The following is an 18,638-nucleotide window of genomic DNA, read 5'->3' as shown; positions in this document are numbered from 1 at the left end:
GTGTCCTTTAAAAATTGATAAAAGCAAATCTCACTAAATATTTATATGGCAGCTAATACATATAGCACAAAGAAACTTCAGTATTCTATCTGTTCTGGTGTTTTAATCCCAAAGCAATTTAGAAATAAGTTTTGGCAGCTAAGGAAAATCATATACCGATTACAGGAATCTGGTATAGTGCAAATGAGCACTAGAAGACTATTCCTCAACCTTATGTAACAATATATTGGTGATGTTTTATACAGAATTTAAAATAAAATAGCTTTCTTTTCCAAGATAATTTTTGTGTTATAGCTACAAACTGATCTTTTTTTAAAACAGTATTTCAAGCCAGTTCCTCTTTAAAGTGATCTTTATTTTCCAATATGAAGTGTTCCATAGCCCAGAGAGCTAACTCTTATTAAATGCTTACTATGTGTCAGACACTGTTCTTGGCTTGTTATGTATTTTCTCTCATTTAATTTTACAATGACCTTAAGAGGCAGGGATTTTTATTACTGGCATTTAACTAACTTGCTGAAAGTCATGCAGATAGAGATGGGTGAGGATAAGATTTGAACCCCGGCAGTTTGACTTCAGAACCACTATAGTAAGTCACTACATGGTACTTCACAGATTAAGGCCAGAGCTAGATAATCTCTTTAGGCATGACACAGAAAAACACTACACAACTATGATTGAAATGTTTACTTCATCTCAAACTCTGTTTCCTCCATCTTAAATTATTAAGGCTTAATAATGAAAGAAAACAAATTATGTATATGATACGGTTTGGCAGTGTCCCCACCCAAATCTCATTTGAATTGTAGCTCTCATAATCCCCATGTGTCATGGGAAGGATGCGGTGGGAGGTAATTGAATCATGGGGATGGTTTTTTCCCATGCTGTCCTCATGACAGTCAATAAATCTCACGAGATCTGATGGTTTTATAAAGGGCAGTTCCCCTGCATATGCACTCTTGCCTGCCACCATGTAAGACATGCCTTTGCTCCTCCTTTACCTTCTGCCATGATTGTGAGGCCTCCCCAGCCCTGTGGAACTGTGAGTCCATTAAACTTCTTTTTCTTTATAAATTACCCAGTCTCAGGTACTTCTTTATAGCAGCATAAAAATGGACTAATACAGTATGACTTTCTGTAACAAAGAATCATCATCTGGGAAGCAATATTGATATTTACAAAAACTACTTAAGCTTTCCAGATTACTACAATGTCTGATGTTTTTCTGAAACTGGAGTTTTCTAGAGTGGATGGAGCTTGTTCATCACCAAGGGTACCACTCTAGTACAGCCCTCTTTACCTTCTATTTTGGCCACAACGATACAACATTTTGCCATATCAAAAAAAAAAAACCTCAAAATATGTTGGGAATCTGTAGAGATAATACACAGAGAGATGACTCCAACATATGGGCCTTTCTCTAGGTTCTGAAGTAGTCAGGGGAGACCCAGAAGACCACTGCTGGGCTAGAAGATCCACTTGTAAACTGGATGTTAAAAGACCCCAAAATGTACGGTTCAAAGGAAAGTTCCATAAAGTCTAGCATCCCCCTGAGGAATCTCATCTGCATAAATGTCAGGCACTTTATGAATCCGGAACTCGAGCAGGTTCTCTGAGTTCCCTGGATCATGGACATTTAGCACTAGATGGCACCTTGGGAATTAGCTTGTCTAACTCTTCATCATTTTGCCAATGAGGAAATCAAAGGACAAAGAGATTATGAGTTTGCATGATGTCCCAGAGACTGCCAGTGATAACACTACAATGGGAAGCAGGTTCTCTGGCTCTAATTTCAGGATTTTACAATGAACTGAGTTGGACTTCATTCCAAGCACAGCCACTGACCTTTTAGATAGCTAGTTGTGAGTCAACGACTCTTCTCTCTGTCCTTATTGGCAGTAATTCTGGGCAGAGGTTGTTACCCTGACTTACAGTTATCTGGTCATGCAGCTGAATGCTCAACACCCTATCAAGTAGCAGCAGAGAACTAAAAAAAAAAAAAAAAATTCAATACTACATGCAATATTACTAGATGTTATTTTAATGTTCTTGACTGTAACATTGGAGAATATTGCTTATTGATAAATACAAATGTAACTAAAATCTCATTTTTACCCATATCTTTAAGAAGCATGGATGGAGAAAAACATGATATAAAACACCTCTTCATTTTTTTTTTACCTTACTATCAATTTAAATGTAGATTTTGGGGAAATATTATATATTTTGTTTGTGAAATTATTTGCATTAAACCAATGATAGTGTTCAATAAGTCCTACTTGCAAAGAAAGAACAAAAAAAGACATGTTGAGCAGTTTCTACAGTTCTGAGAGTTGGCATGCATGTTCACGCTAGTGCCTGCCAAGCCTGGGTGTGGCATCCTACAGGTAACATGACATACCAGGAGCAGCTGCAACAACAGCACCAACAAAAGCAACAGGTGTTGTTGGGCCTCTGGTTTCCAGGCGCTTGAGACACGGCAGGTGTTCCTTCATTTTGGGACTGCTGCCTTTTTCGCATTTCAGCTACTTCAGGACCCAGTTGGCTGAAAGAGATAAAAAAAAAATTGGGTATGAAAAAAGCAATAAGGATAAGTTGCCTATGCTGAAGGAAGTCTCATTTCACTAAGGGAGGAGGGAGGTAATTTAAGAAAAGGTAAAACAAGGAAGCTTGAGAAGTCAAACTAAAAATTCTCAGGAAAACTTTTTAGAAGAATATACTAAAAACTTTGGGGAGGAACGTCTACCTTGATCTGCTGCATCAAATTATAGCAACAAAGTTACCATGTAATCAAGATTGTTGGTAAAGTAAATATGATAAGGTTTGAAAATTTATTTTTAACTTCCTTCTTTACTCAACAATGATTAAATCTGCCTTTTCTATGGACACCATTCAGTGATTATAGAGGGTGTATGTAACTCGTTTTTCCACTAATGTTTACAGTAAGGTAAATTGAGCTTTATAAATGATTGTTGCATGGTTTCTAACTACATAAGAGTATGAGGAAGATCAAGTTTATTCTTGGCGCCCTCTCACTTCCTTTGAAACACAATAGCCTTTGGCACTTTTGACTCATCCTCCAGAGGCCTAACCTTAATAACATTACCAAAAGGCCTGATCTTCTGTGAGGTGTCAGTGTTGCAAAGGCATTAGCTTCTCTTCTTCCATCCCCCAACTTTATTTTTATTTAACAGAGACTTGGGGGAAAATAAAAGTCATCAAATTCAGGGGAATTACTCTGGTGGAATTTATGTATCATGGCAGATAAAATAAATATTGGGATACAGAATGTCCTATCTATGATCTTATAAATGAGGCCAAATGAGTTGCTACCTATTTATAGGACCAATCCTGATCTAAGACTGTATTGAGGATTAAAATAAAAAGTTTTGTCTTTGAGTAATATCAAATGTAGCATGAACTCTTAGAAAAAGTAATGCAATCTACTGAATGATGTTTTTCATAAATATGCAATGTATGTAAATCATACACATATATTGTCAAACGTGTGGCTGAGAGCAGTACTTAAAACTATAAAGTGCTTCGGTTATTTTGGCATTATGAGCTCATTATTTTACAATTATATTTTCAGTTCTGAATACAATGATAAACCACTTTAAAAAATACTGTATTCTTGAAAACCAGATAAACATATTTTTCGACCAGAAACAGAGTAGAAAACCACAGTGGTAGGTAAATGGGGCCTAAAGCCACAGTAATTATGCTATTCAGATATTGAAACAGAAGCGGGCAACAGTCCCACACTCCAGTGAGGTGTCAGATGCTCCCCTATGAGGAGTGGGAATCTGATTCCAGGTTGCCTGCATAAAATTAGGGGCTGTGATTGTGCCATTCATAAAAAGGTACTGAAAAAACAATTTCTACTATTCAGTGATGCCGAGTTGCAGAAAGGGTAGGATGCAGAGAAAGCCATCCAGATTAGACTTCAGCCAATCAGCTTATTTGTTCAGTGACTGGGTCAGGGAATTTTCCAAAATCACTGCCAGATGGCAGGGAATTCTGAGATACTGATAAAAGAGCTGCTTCAAGACTAAGGGTCTTACAGGATTAGTGGAAACAAATGAAAAGCATTACATTATGAAGAGTAAGTGACAGTAAGAAATACATCTCTCACTCAATGTGTTAACTGAAAGCAAAAATCCATATTAACACCAGAAAACAGACAACCAACTCAACAATTAGGAGATTAATATATTCCTGATCAAATGCTAATAACAGAATCACCTAAAATTAGTTTAACAAACATATATTTAAGATAAACAATGTGATAAAGAATACAATTTAAAAGGGAGAACAATAAATTATAAAACATATCTGACTTCCCCTTTTCCAATTTGGATGCCTTTTGGATACTTGCACCTCCATGTTTATTGCAGCACTATTCACAATAGCCAAGATATGGAATCAACCAAGGTGTCCAAAACCAGATTAATGAATAAAGAAAATGCGGTATATATACATCATGGAATACTAATTTAGCCATTAAAAAGAAATGAACTCCTGTCATTCACAGCAACATGGATGGAACTGGAAGATATTATATTAAGTGAAATAAGCAAGGAACAGAAGTTAAATACCACATATTCTCACTCATATGTAGAAGTTTAAAAAAACATTGATTTCATAGAAGTAAAAAGAAGGACATAGCATACCAGAGGCTGGGAAGGGTAGGAGTAAGGGAGGGATATGGATACATTTTTTAAGGGATATAAAATGGCAGCTAGATAGGAGGAATAAGTTATAGTGTTCTACATCACTGTAGGATGACTAAAGTTAACAATAATATATAGTTTCAAATAGCTGGAAAGAGGATCTTGAAAATTCCTAACACAGAGTAACGATAAATGTTTAAGATGATGAATATGCTAACGACCCTGACCTTATCACTCTACATTTTATGTACTGGAACATCATTATGTACCCCATGAATATGTACAATTATTATTTGTCAATTAAAATAAATAATAAAATAAAATAAATTATAAAACAAAAATTGGCAAATATGAAATAAGAAAAGACATAATGGGAATGTAAAAACAAACACAAATAGCTATTAAAAGATTTACACATAATCATTTCTTTCCCAAACAATCCCAAAGATGGTGCCAAGGAATATACTCAGAATTCAGCAAAGAGCGATGGAAAGCTAAAACATGAAAGGAGAATTGAGATAAGCAGACCAGTAACATTGAAAGGCCCCACTATATACCCAACAAGACTTTCTTCATAAGGGGAGAAATAATGGATTGTCAGCAAAGTCATAATATTTTAAGGAAAATTGGCCAAGAACTCCCTAGAATTGGAAGAAAACAAAACAGAACAAAGCCTCACATATAGGAGTATACCACATGCTGAGTAGGATGAATAAAAATAAAAATAAATCTACACTTAAAATAGTAAAAACACATCTAGAAGATAAAAGACAAAAGCTGAATTACCCACACACAAGTAACGCTTTGCTTGCCAGTGGACTTTCCATGAGCAATAGTAGATGCTGAAGATGGTGGGCAATGGAGTTATGTGTTCCAAGTGCTGAGGGATAATAATCATCCTACAATTTTATATGCAGCTAAACAAAAATTCGAGAGTGAAGATCATTTCTGATAAACTCACTGAGTTGATTACTCAAATATTTGCTGGAACCTACTTCAGTCAGAAGAAAACAAAATTAGAGGGAAGGGGTAGAATACAAGAAACAAGAACTGAAACTGGTAAAATAGGATGCTGAACTTAATGACCTGGCTAAAATAAAAGTCTACATTTCTCTGTTTAGATACAGTCAATAATTAAATTTAAGACTACATCAATTACAAAAATGGGTGGGCTGACCTAACCCTCTAATGAAAAAGATTTTGTAGACATCTCAATGTCCCCATGTTATTAAGTCCAAGAGTTATTTTGCCATCTCCTTCTGGGCCAACAGCATTTTACACTACAATGGACAGAATTTGCCCTTCCAAAATCTATTTGTTGAAGTCCAAACCCCAATTGTGATGGTAATAAAAGCTGGGGCCTTTGGGAGGTAATTAGCTCATGATAGCTGAACTCTCATGAATGGGATTAGTGCCCTTATAAGAAGAGGCCAGGGAACTGGATTGCTTTTTCCCACCATGTGAGGATACAGAAAGACAATCTTCTCCAACCAGGAAGCAGGCCCTCACCAGACACCAAATAGGCCACCACCTTGATCTTATACTTCCCAGCCACCAAAACTGTGAAAAACAAATTTACGTAGTTTTTAAGCTACCCAACTATGATGCTTTGTCTATAGTAGTCCAAACTGACTATTTTAACTCCACCCTCTTTGAAATACTTTCTTCTCTTGCCTCCTGGGCACCACACTCACCTGTCTGCTTTCTCATCACTTCTTTGCAGTCTATTTTCTTGTTTCTTTTTCATCTTCCTCGCTTCCAAATTTTGAATGGCCACAATGTTCTGTCTTTCTTCTCTATCACTTCTTTGATGAACTCATTGAGACTTTTTTGGGTCTACCAGCTTTCTGTACAAAATCCTCAAATTTACATGCCCAGTGAAGATAATTTTCCTGAATTCAGGATGCATATATCCAACTACCTACTCAATATCTTCACTTGGCTTTCTCAAACTTAACATGCTCTAGTCTGCCCTCATTATCTTTTCCCAAAAACATGTTCTTCCCACAGTTTCTCCAATTTTACTGAATGAAAAGCCTCATCCTTCTCATTTTTCACACCAAAAAATCCTGGACTCATCCTTGACTCCTCTATTTCATCTGAATGTCACATCAGCAGATCAGCAAATGTGAGACTTCTTAACTGGTATCCGCTACCCATCTTCTGTTTCTACCACCTCCTATCTCCCTCTATTACAATTCCATTTTATTCTATTCTCAAGACAGCAGCCAGTATGAGCTTTTCAAACCTAAGTCAGATAATTTCAGGAAAGACTCTTCCATTCAAATCCAATCCAAAACTTCCAGTGGCTTACCATCTTATTCAGAATGAAGTTCTTACAGTCTGCTTTTTTGTTACTCCCCTGAATGTATCTCCTTTTCTCTGCCTCTTGTTCTGTTTCAATCACAACGGCCTCCTTGCTGCTCCTCAGCCATGCTTGGTACAATTACGTGTCAAGACCTTTGCATTTGTTCCACACTTGGGGTTTCACTCCTTCAAGTATTTACTGAAATGTTACATTCTCCTTGAAGCCTTCATGACCATCTTATTTAAAAATGAACTCCCTCACCCCATCCCCAGTATGATCTTTTACCCTTTCCTGTTTAACTTGTCTCCATATAATGTATCATCACTAGTCATACTACAAGTTTTACCTGTTTGTTTGTCTAACCAAGTAGCCAATAAATTTGATGAAGGTAGACACTTTTGTCTGTTTTGTTCACTGTTGTAACAATGCTTGGCACATACTAGGTACACAAATATTTGTAGAATGGTGAATTTTACAGCATTCCTATTAATGATAAGAAGAAAACAATAAAGTCTATATACCCAACATTCAAAATTTTTTATTTTGCAGCCAATGCAACAAAATTAGAAAAAATAAATAAAAATTGGAAAAGAAAATACAAATTTTACTATTTACAAATGATATGGTTATCAACATAAAACTCCAAGAGATTTGGCAGATAAGTATTAGAGGCAGTTCAAGAGGGATGCCAGTTTAAGCTTTAAAATATCATATACTTCTAATACACTAGCAACAACGAATTTGAATATATAAAAGAAACAAAGGCATAGTTCAAATCAATAGCAAAACCAAAACAGTAACTGTTAATATTTATAACAAAAATTGTATAAGCACTTTATAGAAATACTACAAAACTTTATCAAAAAACATAAAATAAGACCTGAATACAGAGTTAGGTTATTTTCTCAAGTGGGAAGACCAAAATCTTAATTGTCCTCAATTATTTTATAAATTCAAGGCCGGGTGCAGTGGCTCACACCTGTAATCTCAGCACTTTGGGAGGCCGAGGCAGGCAGATCATGAGGTCAGGAGATCGAGACTATCCTGGCTAACATGGTGAAACCCCGTCTCTACTAAAAATACAAAAAATTAGCCGGGCGTGGTGGCAGGCACCTGTAGTCTCAGCTACTCGGGAGGCTGAGACAGGAGAATGGTGTGAACCCAGGAGGTGGAGCTTGCAGTGAGCCAAGATCACAATACTGCACTCCAGCCTGGGTGACAGAGGGAGACTCTTTCTCAAGATAATAAATAAATAAATAAATAAATAAATTCAATGTGATTGCAGTAAAAATTCTAATTCAATCATTCATGGAACTTAACAAATGAATTCTAAAACTTATATGGAAAACTGAAGGGCAAAGTATAACCAAGACATGTCTGAAAATAAAAATAAGGGGGGGTGTTTGTTCTATCAATAATATAGAAGTCATAATAATTAGGCAATGGCATGGGAACAGATATATAGATCAAAATAATAAAACTCTCAGAGAGCTGAGTAACATTCAGGCATTTATGCAATCCTGGCTTAAATTAGAGTATGCATCTTTATCATTCAGGAATGACAGACTACTCAAAAATGGTGCTGAGATATTTGCACTTAAACATATAAAAAATTACACCTCCAAGTGATAATACATGCAAAAATAAACTCAAAAAATGAATAAAAAAATAGATGTTACAAATTCTAAAACCGTCATAAAAATGTAGACTATAGCTTCAGAGCAGAAAGGATTTCTTACTATAAGATCAAGCTCAAAAGGAAAAGCTTTTTTTATATAGTTTAATTTATTAATAACTTTTGAGCAAATAAGGAAACCATAAATAAAAGAAAAATAGAGAATCATACTGGAAGATACAAAGGAATATTATCCATAATAATAAGTAACAGATTGCAATTTAACAACATAAACACCTAATAGAAAAATTGGCAAACAAATTTGCAGGCAGTTCATAAAAGAGGAAAATATAAATACTCCAAATTAAATGAATAGATGCTCAGAACTATTAATCAGAGAAATGTGGATAAAAAAGTATTCCACATCCAAATTTTCCACAGTTAAAAAGTCATACGATATCAATTTTGGAAAAGTACTTGGGTAAATTAAAAACTCCTCACACTAATGGTAGGAATATACATTGAGAAATCACTTTGAAGAACAATATTGACTACACGTAGTTCACAATACACATAACCTATGACAAACTCCATTTTTATGTTTATACACTGGAGAAACTCAAACCTGTATATGAAGACACTAATTATAGTATATTTAACACCTTAAATTGGAAACAACCTGTTATGGACTGAATGTTTATGCCCCCTCAAATTTGTATGTTGAAATTTAATCCCAAATGTAGTGATATTTGGAGACGGGGCCAAATGTAATGATATTTGGAGGTGGGGCCTTTCAGAGGTAATTAGGTCACAAGAGCAGAGGCTTCATGAATGGGATTAGTGCTCTTATAGGAAGAGGACAGAGAGTTGGTTCTTCTTCTCCCCATGTAAGGGCATGGAAAGAAGATAGTCATCTAAAATCAGGCAGCAGGCCCTCACTAGACACCAAATAGGCCATCACCTTGATCTTGAACTTTCCAGCCTCCAGAACTGTGAGAAATAAATGTCTGTTATTGATAAGCCACCCTACATACGGTATTTTATTATAGCAGCCCAAACTAAGACAGAAATTGGTACTGAGAAGTGGAGTGCTGCTATAACGAATACCTAACAATGTGAAAGCAGCTTTGGAACTAACCAAGAGTTGTGAAGTACATCTAGAAGAAGCCAAGATTGTCATGAAGGGATTTTTAAGGGTGATTTGGTTAGGGCTCAGAAAGGGAAGAGAAGAGCTGTAGCGAAGGCTTCCATCTTCTTAAAGAATACATACGTAATCATGGACAGAATGTTAGTAGAAATATGGATAGTAAAGGCCATTTTGATGAATTCTCAGATTGAAGTAAAAACATGTTATTATCCTCATTAACACTGTAAATTTCACTGTCCTTTTCTCCATCTTGTGCAATGGAGAACAGGCAGCCCTTGTTATTAAGCGGCAAACAACTTGGCTGAACTGTGTTCATATTATTAGTGTTTTGTGGAAGTTGGGACTTATGAGCAATGAAGTTGGCTATTTAGCTGAGGATATTTCTCAGCAAAGTGTTGAAGGCACGGCTTTGTTCCACCTGACTGTTCAGTAAAATGTGAGAAAAGAGAAATGATGTGAAGAGGGACTTATCAAACAACAAGAAACTAGAACTTAACGAGCTTGGAAAATTCTCAGCCAATCCATATTGCACAAAATGAGAAAGCATGTTTAAAAGAGAACACTGAAAGTATTACCAAGCCACCATTTGATAAGGAGATTAGTATGGTGTGAAGCATGGACTGAATTAGCTACCTCAGCAGGAAAACTGCCAGTTTGAACTCAATGGGAAGGATATGGGAAGGAATGAAGAAATGTCAGATTTTTTGGATTTTACAGGGAAGACCATAAAACTTTTCAGCTGCAAACATGATCTATTCTTCAAGACAAGGGAAGAATGACCACAAAAAAGTGATTCAGAGATCGTAAGGGCTTCATCCTATGTTGCAAAGGGTGGAGGAAGAATTGCCTAATTTTCAACAAGTTAGATTACCTCCAATCAAAGGCATGGGGGTAGGACTGGGAGGAGCTGTGGAGGTTTGGTGCCTGCCCAGCAGAACCCTGGGACTGAGACCCCAATTTGGCAGAGGTGCAGAGCAATATCTCAACTCTACGGGTCTGGAAAATGGGACCTCTGCCCCAGTAGGCCTGGAGTGTATGGCATCAAGCACAGAGGATTATTCTCCAGCCCTGAGATATGGAGTTTGACTTGCTAGGTTTGGGACTTAAAAGCTGTCACTCTTTTCTTCTTTCCTATTCCTTTGCTTCTGAAATGGGAATATCTATTCTACGTCTGTCCCTCTACTATAGTTTGAAAGCACATAACTTATTAGGTTGGTGCAAAAGTAATTGTGGTTTTTTTTGCCATTAAAAGTGGCAAAAATCACAATTACTTTTGCATCAACCTAATATTTGGTTTTACATGTTCATAGCTGGAGAGGAGTTCTGTCTCTGAATGAATGATACCTTGAGAATCACTCATATCTGATTTAGATGATAGTTAGATAAGACTTTGGACTTTAGACTTGAGAACCAATGCTTGAACAAGTTAAGACTTTTGAGGCTACTGGGATGGAAATAATGTATTCTGCATGTGAAGACATGAATTGTGGAGGGCCAGGAGCAGAATGTTAAATACTGAATGTCTGTGTCCTCCTCAAACACATATGTTGAAATCTAATCTCAGGGTGATATTAAGAGGTGGGGCCTATGGACAGGGTCATTAGACAGTGACGGTGGAGGCCTCATGAATGAGATTAGTGCCCTTAAAAAAGGGACCCCCAGATTACTCTCCTGCTCTCTTTCCACCCTGTGAGGATAAAATGAGATGCCAGTAGTCTGCAACCTAAAAGAGGGCCCTCACCAGAACCCAACCATACTGGCACCTTGATCTCAGACTTTCAACTTTCAGAGAAATACTGTGATAAATAAATTTCTGTTGTTAAGTTATCCAGCTTATGGCATTTTGTTATAGCATCCTGAGCTAAGACACAACCAATATTCTCATTTTTCCAGGAATGAATTTTAAAATGGTGATATTGTTATATGTTAATATATAAAACAGCTCTTAAAATGAGTAACTTAGATCTATATGAATCAACTTGAGGCAATCACAAAACAATGTTGAATAAAAAAAGCTTTAAAATATTAAATACAGTATCAACATAATTTTCATAAGCATACAAAACAAACAATAATACATATCTTTTCTGGAGAATATGTGTAACATACGCAGTTACAGAGCATGGACTGGATCCATTACTGGGTGTTTGGGGAGATAACGATCAGGGTGTGATTGCAAAAGAAAGAATTTCAACTTTAATCATTTCTTTAAAAAAGATCTGAAGAAAAATCAAAATATTTATAGTTACATAAATTTGGTATTGAGGCAGAGCACAGTGGCTCATATCTGTAATTCCAGCCCTTTGGGAGGACCACTTGAGGCCAAGAGTTTGAGACCAGCTTGGTAACACAGTGAAACTCCATCTTTACAGAAAATAAAAAATTTAACCAGGCATGGTGGCATACATATGTAGTCCTAGGTACTTGCTACTTGGGAAACTGAGGTAGGAGGATTGCTTGAACCCAGGTGTTCGAGGCTGCAGTGACCTAGGATTGCATCACGTACTCTAGCCTGGGTGACAAAGCAAGAACCTGTCTCAAAAAAGAAAAAGAAAAAAAAGAAAAGAAAAAAGAAAAAGAAAGAAAGAAAAATAGAGTTTTGGGTATGGGAGTATTTATTTTATTTTATTATCTTTTATACTTATCTATATTTTCTTTTCTTTTTCACACACACACACACACACACACACACACACATCATATATATATATAGCTTTATACCAGGCAGGAATTTCTTGTTTATATCCTGAAAATTTACAGAAAGACTCAAAAACTTTCTTGAGAATTGAATACCTTAATTTTCTCACTGTTAAATACTCAATATTGAAACATTCAGAGGTAAATGCCATCTTGGATATCCATTTATTCAAGAAATCTCTGAGATTGTTGTGGTTTGAAATCACTGTAGAGGGTTTCAAATATTATTTGTTAGATTTGCAAGACCGAGTCAGGGCATGGTGGCTCATGCCTGAAATCCTGCACTTTGGGAGGTTGAGATGAGCAGATCACTTGAGGTCAGGAGTTCAAGACCAGCCTGACCATACATGGTGAAACCCCGTCTCTACTAAAAATACAAAAATTAGCCAGGCATGGTGGCGGGAGCCTGTGACCCCAGCTACTTGGGAGGTTGAGGCAGGAGAATTGCTTGAACTCAGAGGGTGGAGGTTGCAGTGAGCCGAGATCGCACCACTGCACTCCAGCCTGGGCAACAGTGCATGACTTCATCTCAAATAAATAAATAAATAAATAAATAAAAAGATTTGCAAGACTTTCACTCTTTTCTATGTCTTTCAGCGGGCTTAAAAAAAAACATCACAGGCAAACGCTTTATTTGTGCTCTTCTGAAGTAATTGTGTATGTTGTCCCATAATCATCTTCCTTCTGGAAACAAATTCCTACTCATTGATTTCATTTGTGTAGTTCCCATACCATTTGGAACAGATCACTCCTATTTTTCTGACTGATAGAGAATTCTCTAAGTCCCTGAATACCAGCAGTTCAGCATCTCATCTGTATTTCCAGTCTAAACTTCTGGACCGCCCAGCAAGCAATGAGGTATAATATTTTGCTACATAGCTGGGGCGTCTGAATAATTAGACACACAGAGCAGGCGGAAGACGCACTATCTCAGAGAGCTGCTTAGTGACAGTGCCTAGGAAGGTCCTTCCCAAATCCCTGTCCCTGGTAAGTAAGCATGGAAAATTGCTGCATGCCCTCAGGTGATCACATCCTGGAACCCCTATTTGCTTCTACTTCCTGTGCACCACTGCAAACTGGTGCTGAGGGGATTGGTGTGGGTTTATCAGTAAATACAGAAGGGAAAAATCTGTCTGCTATTTTTTTTTCCTTTGAGTTCACCAATTCTAATTTTTTAAGCCAAACACATTTTCTTAATCTTATAAGTTAAAAAATGAAAAGTTATGTAAAATGAAGCATAACTATGGACTGAAACTCTCAAATATTTTTGAATATGTGGAGGTCAATTCTTTTTTGTCATCCCTACCTCCCTATGGAGGAAGTGTCAAAAACCCATTTGACTTCACATGGTGGAGAAGAACAAGGCAGGAGAAACTGGTCTCTCCTTTGCAAAGAAGGACATACCTGTGCACAAAACTGGGACTTCAGATTTTTTTTTGAGCTGAGCAAGGATGGAAAGTGTTTTGCAGCTGGCATCCTATCAGCCACCTATAAAAACACTTCATCTAGTCCTTATGGTGAGGTGCAGGGAAAGCTGGTATGGAATAAATACTAACGGACCCAGCATAATGGTTTTCCCCTCAAAGCTTAGGCAAATTTATTAATAAGGAACACACATAAATCAGGTGTACTAATCAGAGAAGGTTTTTCATTGTCGTGCATTAGTTATATCTTCCAAGAAATGAGGGGAAATTCGGCTGTAACTTCTAGCTGTCTACAGTTTTACACTGTTACTTCTTTCCCTTCCCCAGGGTCAGGTGCAATGATCAAAACCACCTCACAGGTTGAACAATGGGCCAAATAAAACAAAATACAATGTAAAAAGGATAAATTTAAGGATATGCTACACTTGATCTTAGCCAAAAGGCCGAGAAGCGATGATAAATTTAAGGATATGAACTTGGGTCTAAAAACACTGTTAAGGCTAGGATGGGAGAAACATGGTTTAACAGGAGCATATGAAAAATTCGGGACAGTAAATTCAGCATTAACCAACAGTGTGATGTTAAAATAGTCAATGGCAATTTAGAATGCATTAACAGAAATACATTTTCTAAAACAAGATATAATAGATATTCTCTGGGCTGGTTAAACAGTTATGTTCAATTCTGCTCACTACAATTTAAGAAATAAATTGAAACATGTTCAGAAGACTAAAAGGAGGAGAGTTAACAAAAACTCATGAGCGTCTCATAAGAACACTAGTTTTAGAACAAAGGTGTTTCCTCTAAAGAAGAGAAAGATAATCAGAATCATAATTTTCTAATCACTGAAGTGATGCCATGTAGAAGAGGATAGGAGGATATGCATTCACTTGTAAGATCCCAAAGGTTAGAACATGGATTGACGAATAGAAGGAATAGAAAGGCTCTTTATTCCATATATGGAAAGTCTGCCTGATACTCAGATAAGATCTTAATTCACCTGTTAAGAAGAGCCTCAAGCCAAGCATTCTTGAGTATTTAAGTTACTGGTGAACAAGTCCTTGAAAGAGGTTGATTTAAAGGGGCCTCAAATTTACATAGATGATTAGACAGAAAATCTCTCTTGGTTCTGAGGTTACTATTCCTGAAATGGGCTGCCTAACCTAACTGCTCTCTTCAAAATACAGCTGGGAGTGAGATGATGAATCCCTATTTCTATCAATTTGTACATTCTTACAGATTATATTGTCAGTCTTTGCACATTGACTAATATTCTTCACCCTTTTGTTTAGATACTGTTTTCCAATAGGATTGAAAAACTCTTAAAAGGAAGGGCTGTGTGTGTGTGTGTGTGTGTGTGTGTGTTTTCCTGGAATCCCAGTGTTCTCTATTGTAGATGCAAAATAAATATTAATTATTGAGGATGATGAATATGACAGATTTCTCTGACTATTAAAAATATCTATTTTCCCAAGGCAGAGATTTGGAAGTTTCACATACAATTCTCACAGCCCTAAAGCACAGTGTCAAGTTTGAATGGTGCTCCTCATCCTTTCCCAAAGTATCCCTCACAGAGGAAGGGAAAAATTAAGTCTGAATGACCTGCTGCAATGTATACGCTTACATTTTATTTTAAAATCCACATAACATCTGGGTATTTTGATATATATTATATATAAATATAAAAATAAAAGCTTCATATTCTTAACTTTGGAAGAAAAAGAATTCTCCTCCATCTTTCTTAATGGTCAAGATGCCATTGCAGTCAGATCAATTTTGGAAAATTAGGCTGAATTGGAAAAGAAATGAGTCTACACATCGGAATTAGTTCTCATCTCACTCTTGAAGTCACCAAATTTTTAGGACTTAAACTTACAAATATAAACAGGGCAGTCTCTTGTATCACCACTCCCAAGCTGTATTACAATATGGTGAGTAAACAAGCTCTAGAGTCAGACTGCCTCTGTACAAATCTTGCTTCTGTTATCAACTGGATGACCTTTGGTTAGTTACTCCAGCGGTCCCCAACTTTTTTGGCACCAGGGACCAGTTTCATGGAAGACAAATTTTCCACGGATGGGGGTGGGGGATGGTTTTGGGATGATTCAAGCACATTACATTTTATTGTGCACTTTATTTCTATTATTATTACATTGTAATATATGATGAAATAATTATGCAACTCACCATAATGTAGAGCCAGTGGGAGCTTTGAGCTTGTTTTCCTGCAACTAGACACTCCCATCTGGGGGTGTTGGGACACAATAACAGATCATCAGGCATTACATTCTCATAAAGAATGTGCAACCTAGATCCCTCGCATGTGCAGTTCACAATAGGATTCATGTTCCTATGGGAATTTAAAACCACTGCTGATTTGACGGGAGGCAGAGCTCAGGTAGCAAAGCTCGCTGGCCTGCTGCTCGCTTCCTACTATGTATCCCAGTTCCTAACAGGCCACAGACCAATACCTGTCCATGGCCCGGGGTTGGGAACCCCTGACTTTACCTATTCTTATCCTTGTTTCCTCATTGGCAGATAATAATTGATAATAACAGAACACATAAGTACATCCATTCTGCTATAAGGGCTGAATGAATTTGACACATAAATACTTGGAACAAATCTTTGCAATTACAGTAAGTGCTCAGTATGTGGTAGCTCTTTCAAGGTAACACTGAGGAGAGTTGTTCATAATGTTGCCAAAAAGTTAGTGTGGTTCAATGTTTCAGTGCTACAGATGTTGAAGGTTTTCATCATTATCTTCCTGCCGAGAGATCATTTCACTTATATGGTGGGATGTAAAGTTTTTGTATCCATTGGCTGGGATCTTCCTGTCTCAGGGTTCTATACAAAGGCTTAGTCAGTGAGGAAGAAAGACTAATGGTTTGGTTTATTATTTCACCATTGACACTGTACTTTTTATCACATGTAAATGAACTGAGTCTAAAGTGACTCATAGTACCCACAATCAACTCTTTATCCAACAATCAAACTTCATTATAACCATTGCTGTCTTGTCATGGTTGTTGAAAGCATCCGGTTTTACCATGTAGTTGTTGATTCAGTGTGGGGCCGCATAAAGTTATCTGCTCAATAAGCCAAATTTGTGAAGCCCACTTTAGCACTGGGGTGGACAAGGAAGCAATTCACCAAGTACAGATAGTTATTCTTAGTTGTGACGAATTTTTCCTGTGAGGAAAAGCAACCCACTTCTCAATTTAAAATTTCTGATAACTACCCTGCTTCAGCTAAGCCAGCACATATCTATGCAACTGAGCAAGCTTTCAATGTCACTTCTTAGTTCATGACCCATTTATCTAAAAAGAGTTGTCCTGGAGTAATACTACTACTCCTGGAATGGTATACTCGTTAGTGCTTTTTTTTTTTTTTCAAAATCACCATGTTTATGATTATATTAAAATGATCAGAAATTCAAGAAATAAATTCTTTGTGCATTCAGAGTGAATAATTGGTAAGAATATGGTCTGATCCTTACTTTGGGTGGTCAGAATCTGGCTCCATCAGTGAATATATCCATGTAATTTCTTTTCCTACTTGATATATAACCTTCACTGAAATGTCACTTGATGGTGAGTCAGTAATTCTCTCTTCATGTTCATAATATTTATATATACATAGTTATATATAAATATATAAAAAGACTATAAAATAGTTGCTCCGGTGCTTTCCCCTATTAAAGTACTGAATCAGATTAGCACCAGCTGCCTTCTTGTTTTGGATCATGTATATCTATTGGTCGCATTTAAAAGCATTATTCGACAGAGCTTTTGACAGGGGCACCTTGTGTAGCTCAGCTGCTAGTCTTCGTCCCCAGAAGGTTAAGCCATTTCTATGCTACAGGCCATCACAGTTTTTACTCTTATTATTCTGCACTTCTATCAACTTTCTATTTGCTTCTTTTGACTATGCCCTTTAGGGGGTATTGGCTCTGGAGTAAGAGAGATCTGGAATTGAATCACAAAGTTCTGCCTTGTACTGGCTGTGTGGCATTGAATTAGTCACTTAACCTCTGCCTTTGTTTGCAAAATAGGAAAATATTCACTTCACTCAGTAATTGTAAGGAATAAAAGAAACCTTACTTACTGCTAGTTTTTACTAACAACTGTAACAAGGAGCCAAGTGAAAAGCACTCGATAATTTGTAATCCCAACTATAACAATTGTTCCTAATGTTATTATTACTCCTGGACCAACTTCTGTTTCCATATTTACAATAAAAAGCTGATGATATTTCTTCAGAATTTCATAATGGGTTTTTAAATATCATTGCAAGGGTGATAGATTTATTTGGTAATTACCAAATAACAATTTTAACACAAGTCAAAATTTGGGTCTTTGCTATTCAAAATGTAGTTCCTGGACCAGCAGGCAGCATTCCACCATCTGGGAGGTTGTTAGAAATGAGGATCTCAAGCCCCACCTGAGACTTCCTGTGCCTGAATCTGCATGTTAACAGTATCAACGAATACAGAGTTACAGGTCAAGTGAGTAATATAGGCATTGAGACCTGGGAAGCACTGGCTCAGGCCACACTGAGTTGTGACCCTGAAGGTCTGACTTACTAGGCATTGTGATTGGTGTGTAGGGGAAGTCTGTTTCTCAGAGTTAGAAGGACACAGAGTGTCCTAGTGAAGCCCCAAGTGAGAGAAAAGATTAAGGGCTTGTTGAACTTCTATTCTGTGTTTCACCCTCTCCTTCTGCTCTTTGGGCAGAAATAGGCCCTCTCAGTGTTCACACATAGTACTGCGCAC

The 18,638-nt window shown here is 36.9% G+C and overlaps 1 protein-coding gene and 1 pseudogene across 1 annotated transcript in view; both read right to left on the bottom strand.

The window, feature by feature from the left end:
• LOC116463226 (regulator of G-protein signaling 17) overlaps positions 1–18,638 on the bottom strand; it is a 118,266-nt gene that overhangs the window by 30,533 nt on the left and 69,095 nt on the right. Inside the window, exon 2 of the mRNA XM_032146239.2 lies at positions 2,402–2,545. Coding sequence (XP_032002130.1) covers positions 2,402–2,520 — 119 coding nt within the window. The 5' untranslated portion in view covers positions 2,521–2,545. The remainder of the gene's footprint in view (positions 1–2,401; positions 2,546–18,638) is intronic.
• Positions 14,158–14,319, bottom strand: LOC116463252 (U2 spliceosomal RNA; annotated as a pseudogene).

The sequence above is a fragment of the Hylobates moloch genome, unplaced genomic scaffold, assembly GCF_009828535.3.
Source record: "Hylobates moloch isolate HMO894 unplaced genomic scaffold, HMol_V3 SCAFFOLD_29, whole genome shotgun sequence".
Taxonomy (NCBI): Eukaryota; Metazoa; Chordata; class Mammalia; order Primates; family Hylobatidae; genus Hylobates; species Hylobates moloch.
This window is presented reverse-complemented; position numbering and strand designations above follow the sequence as displayed.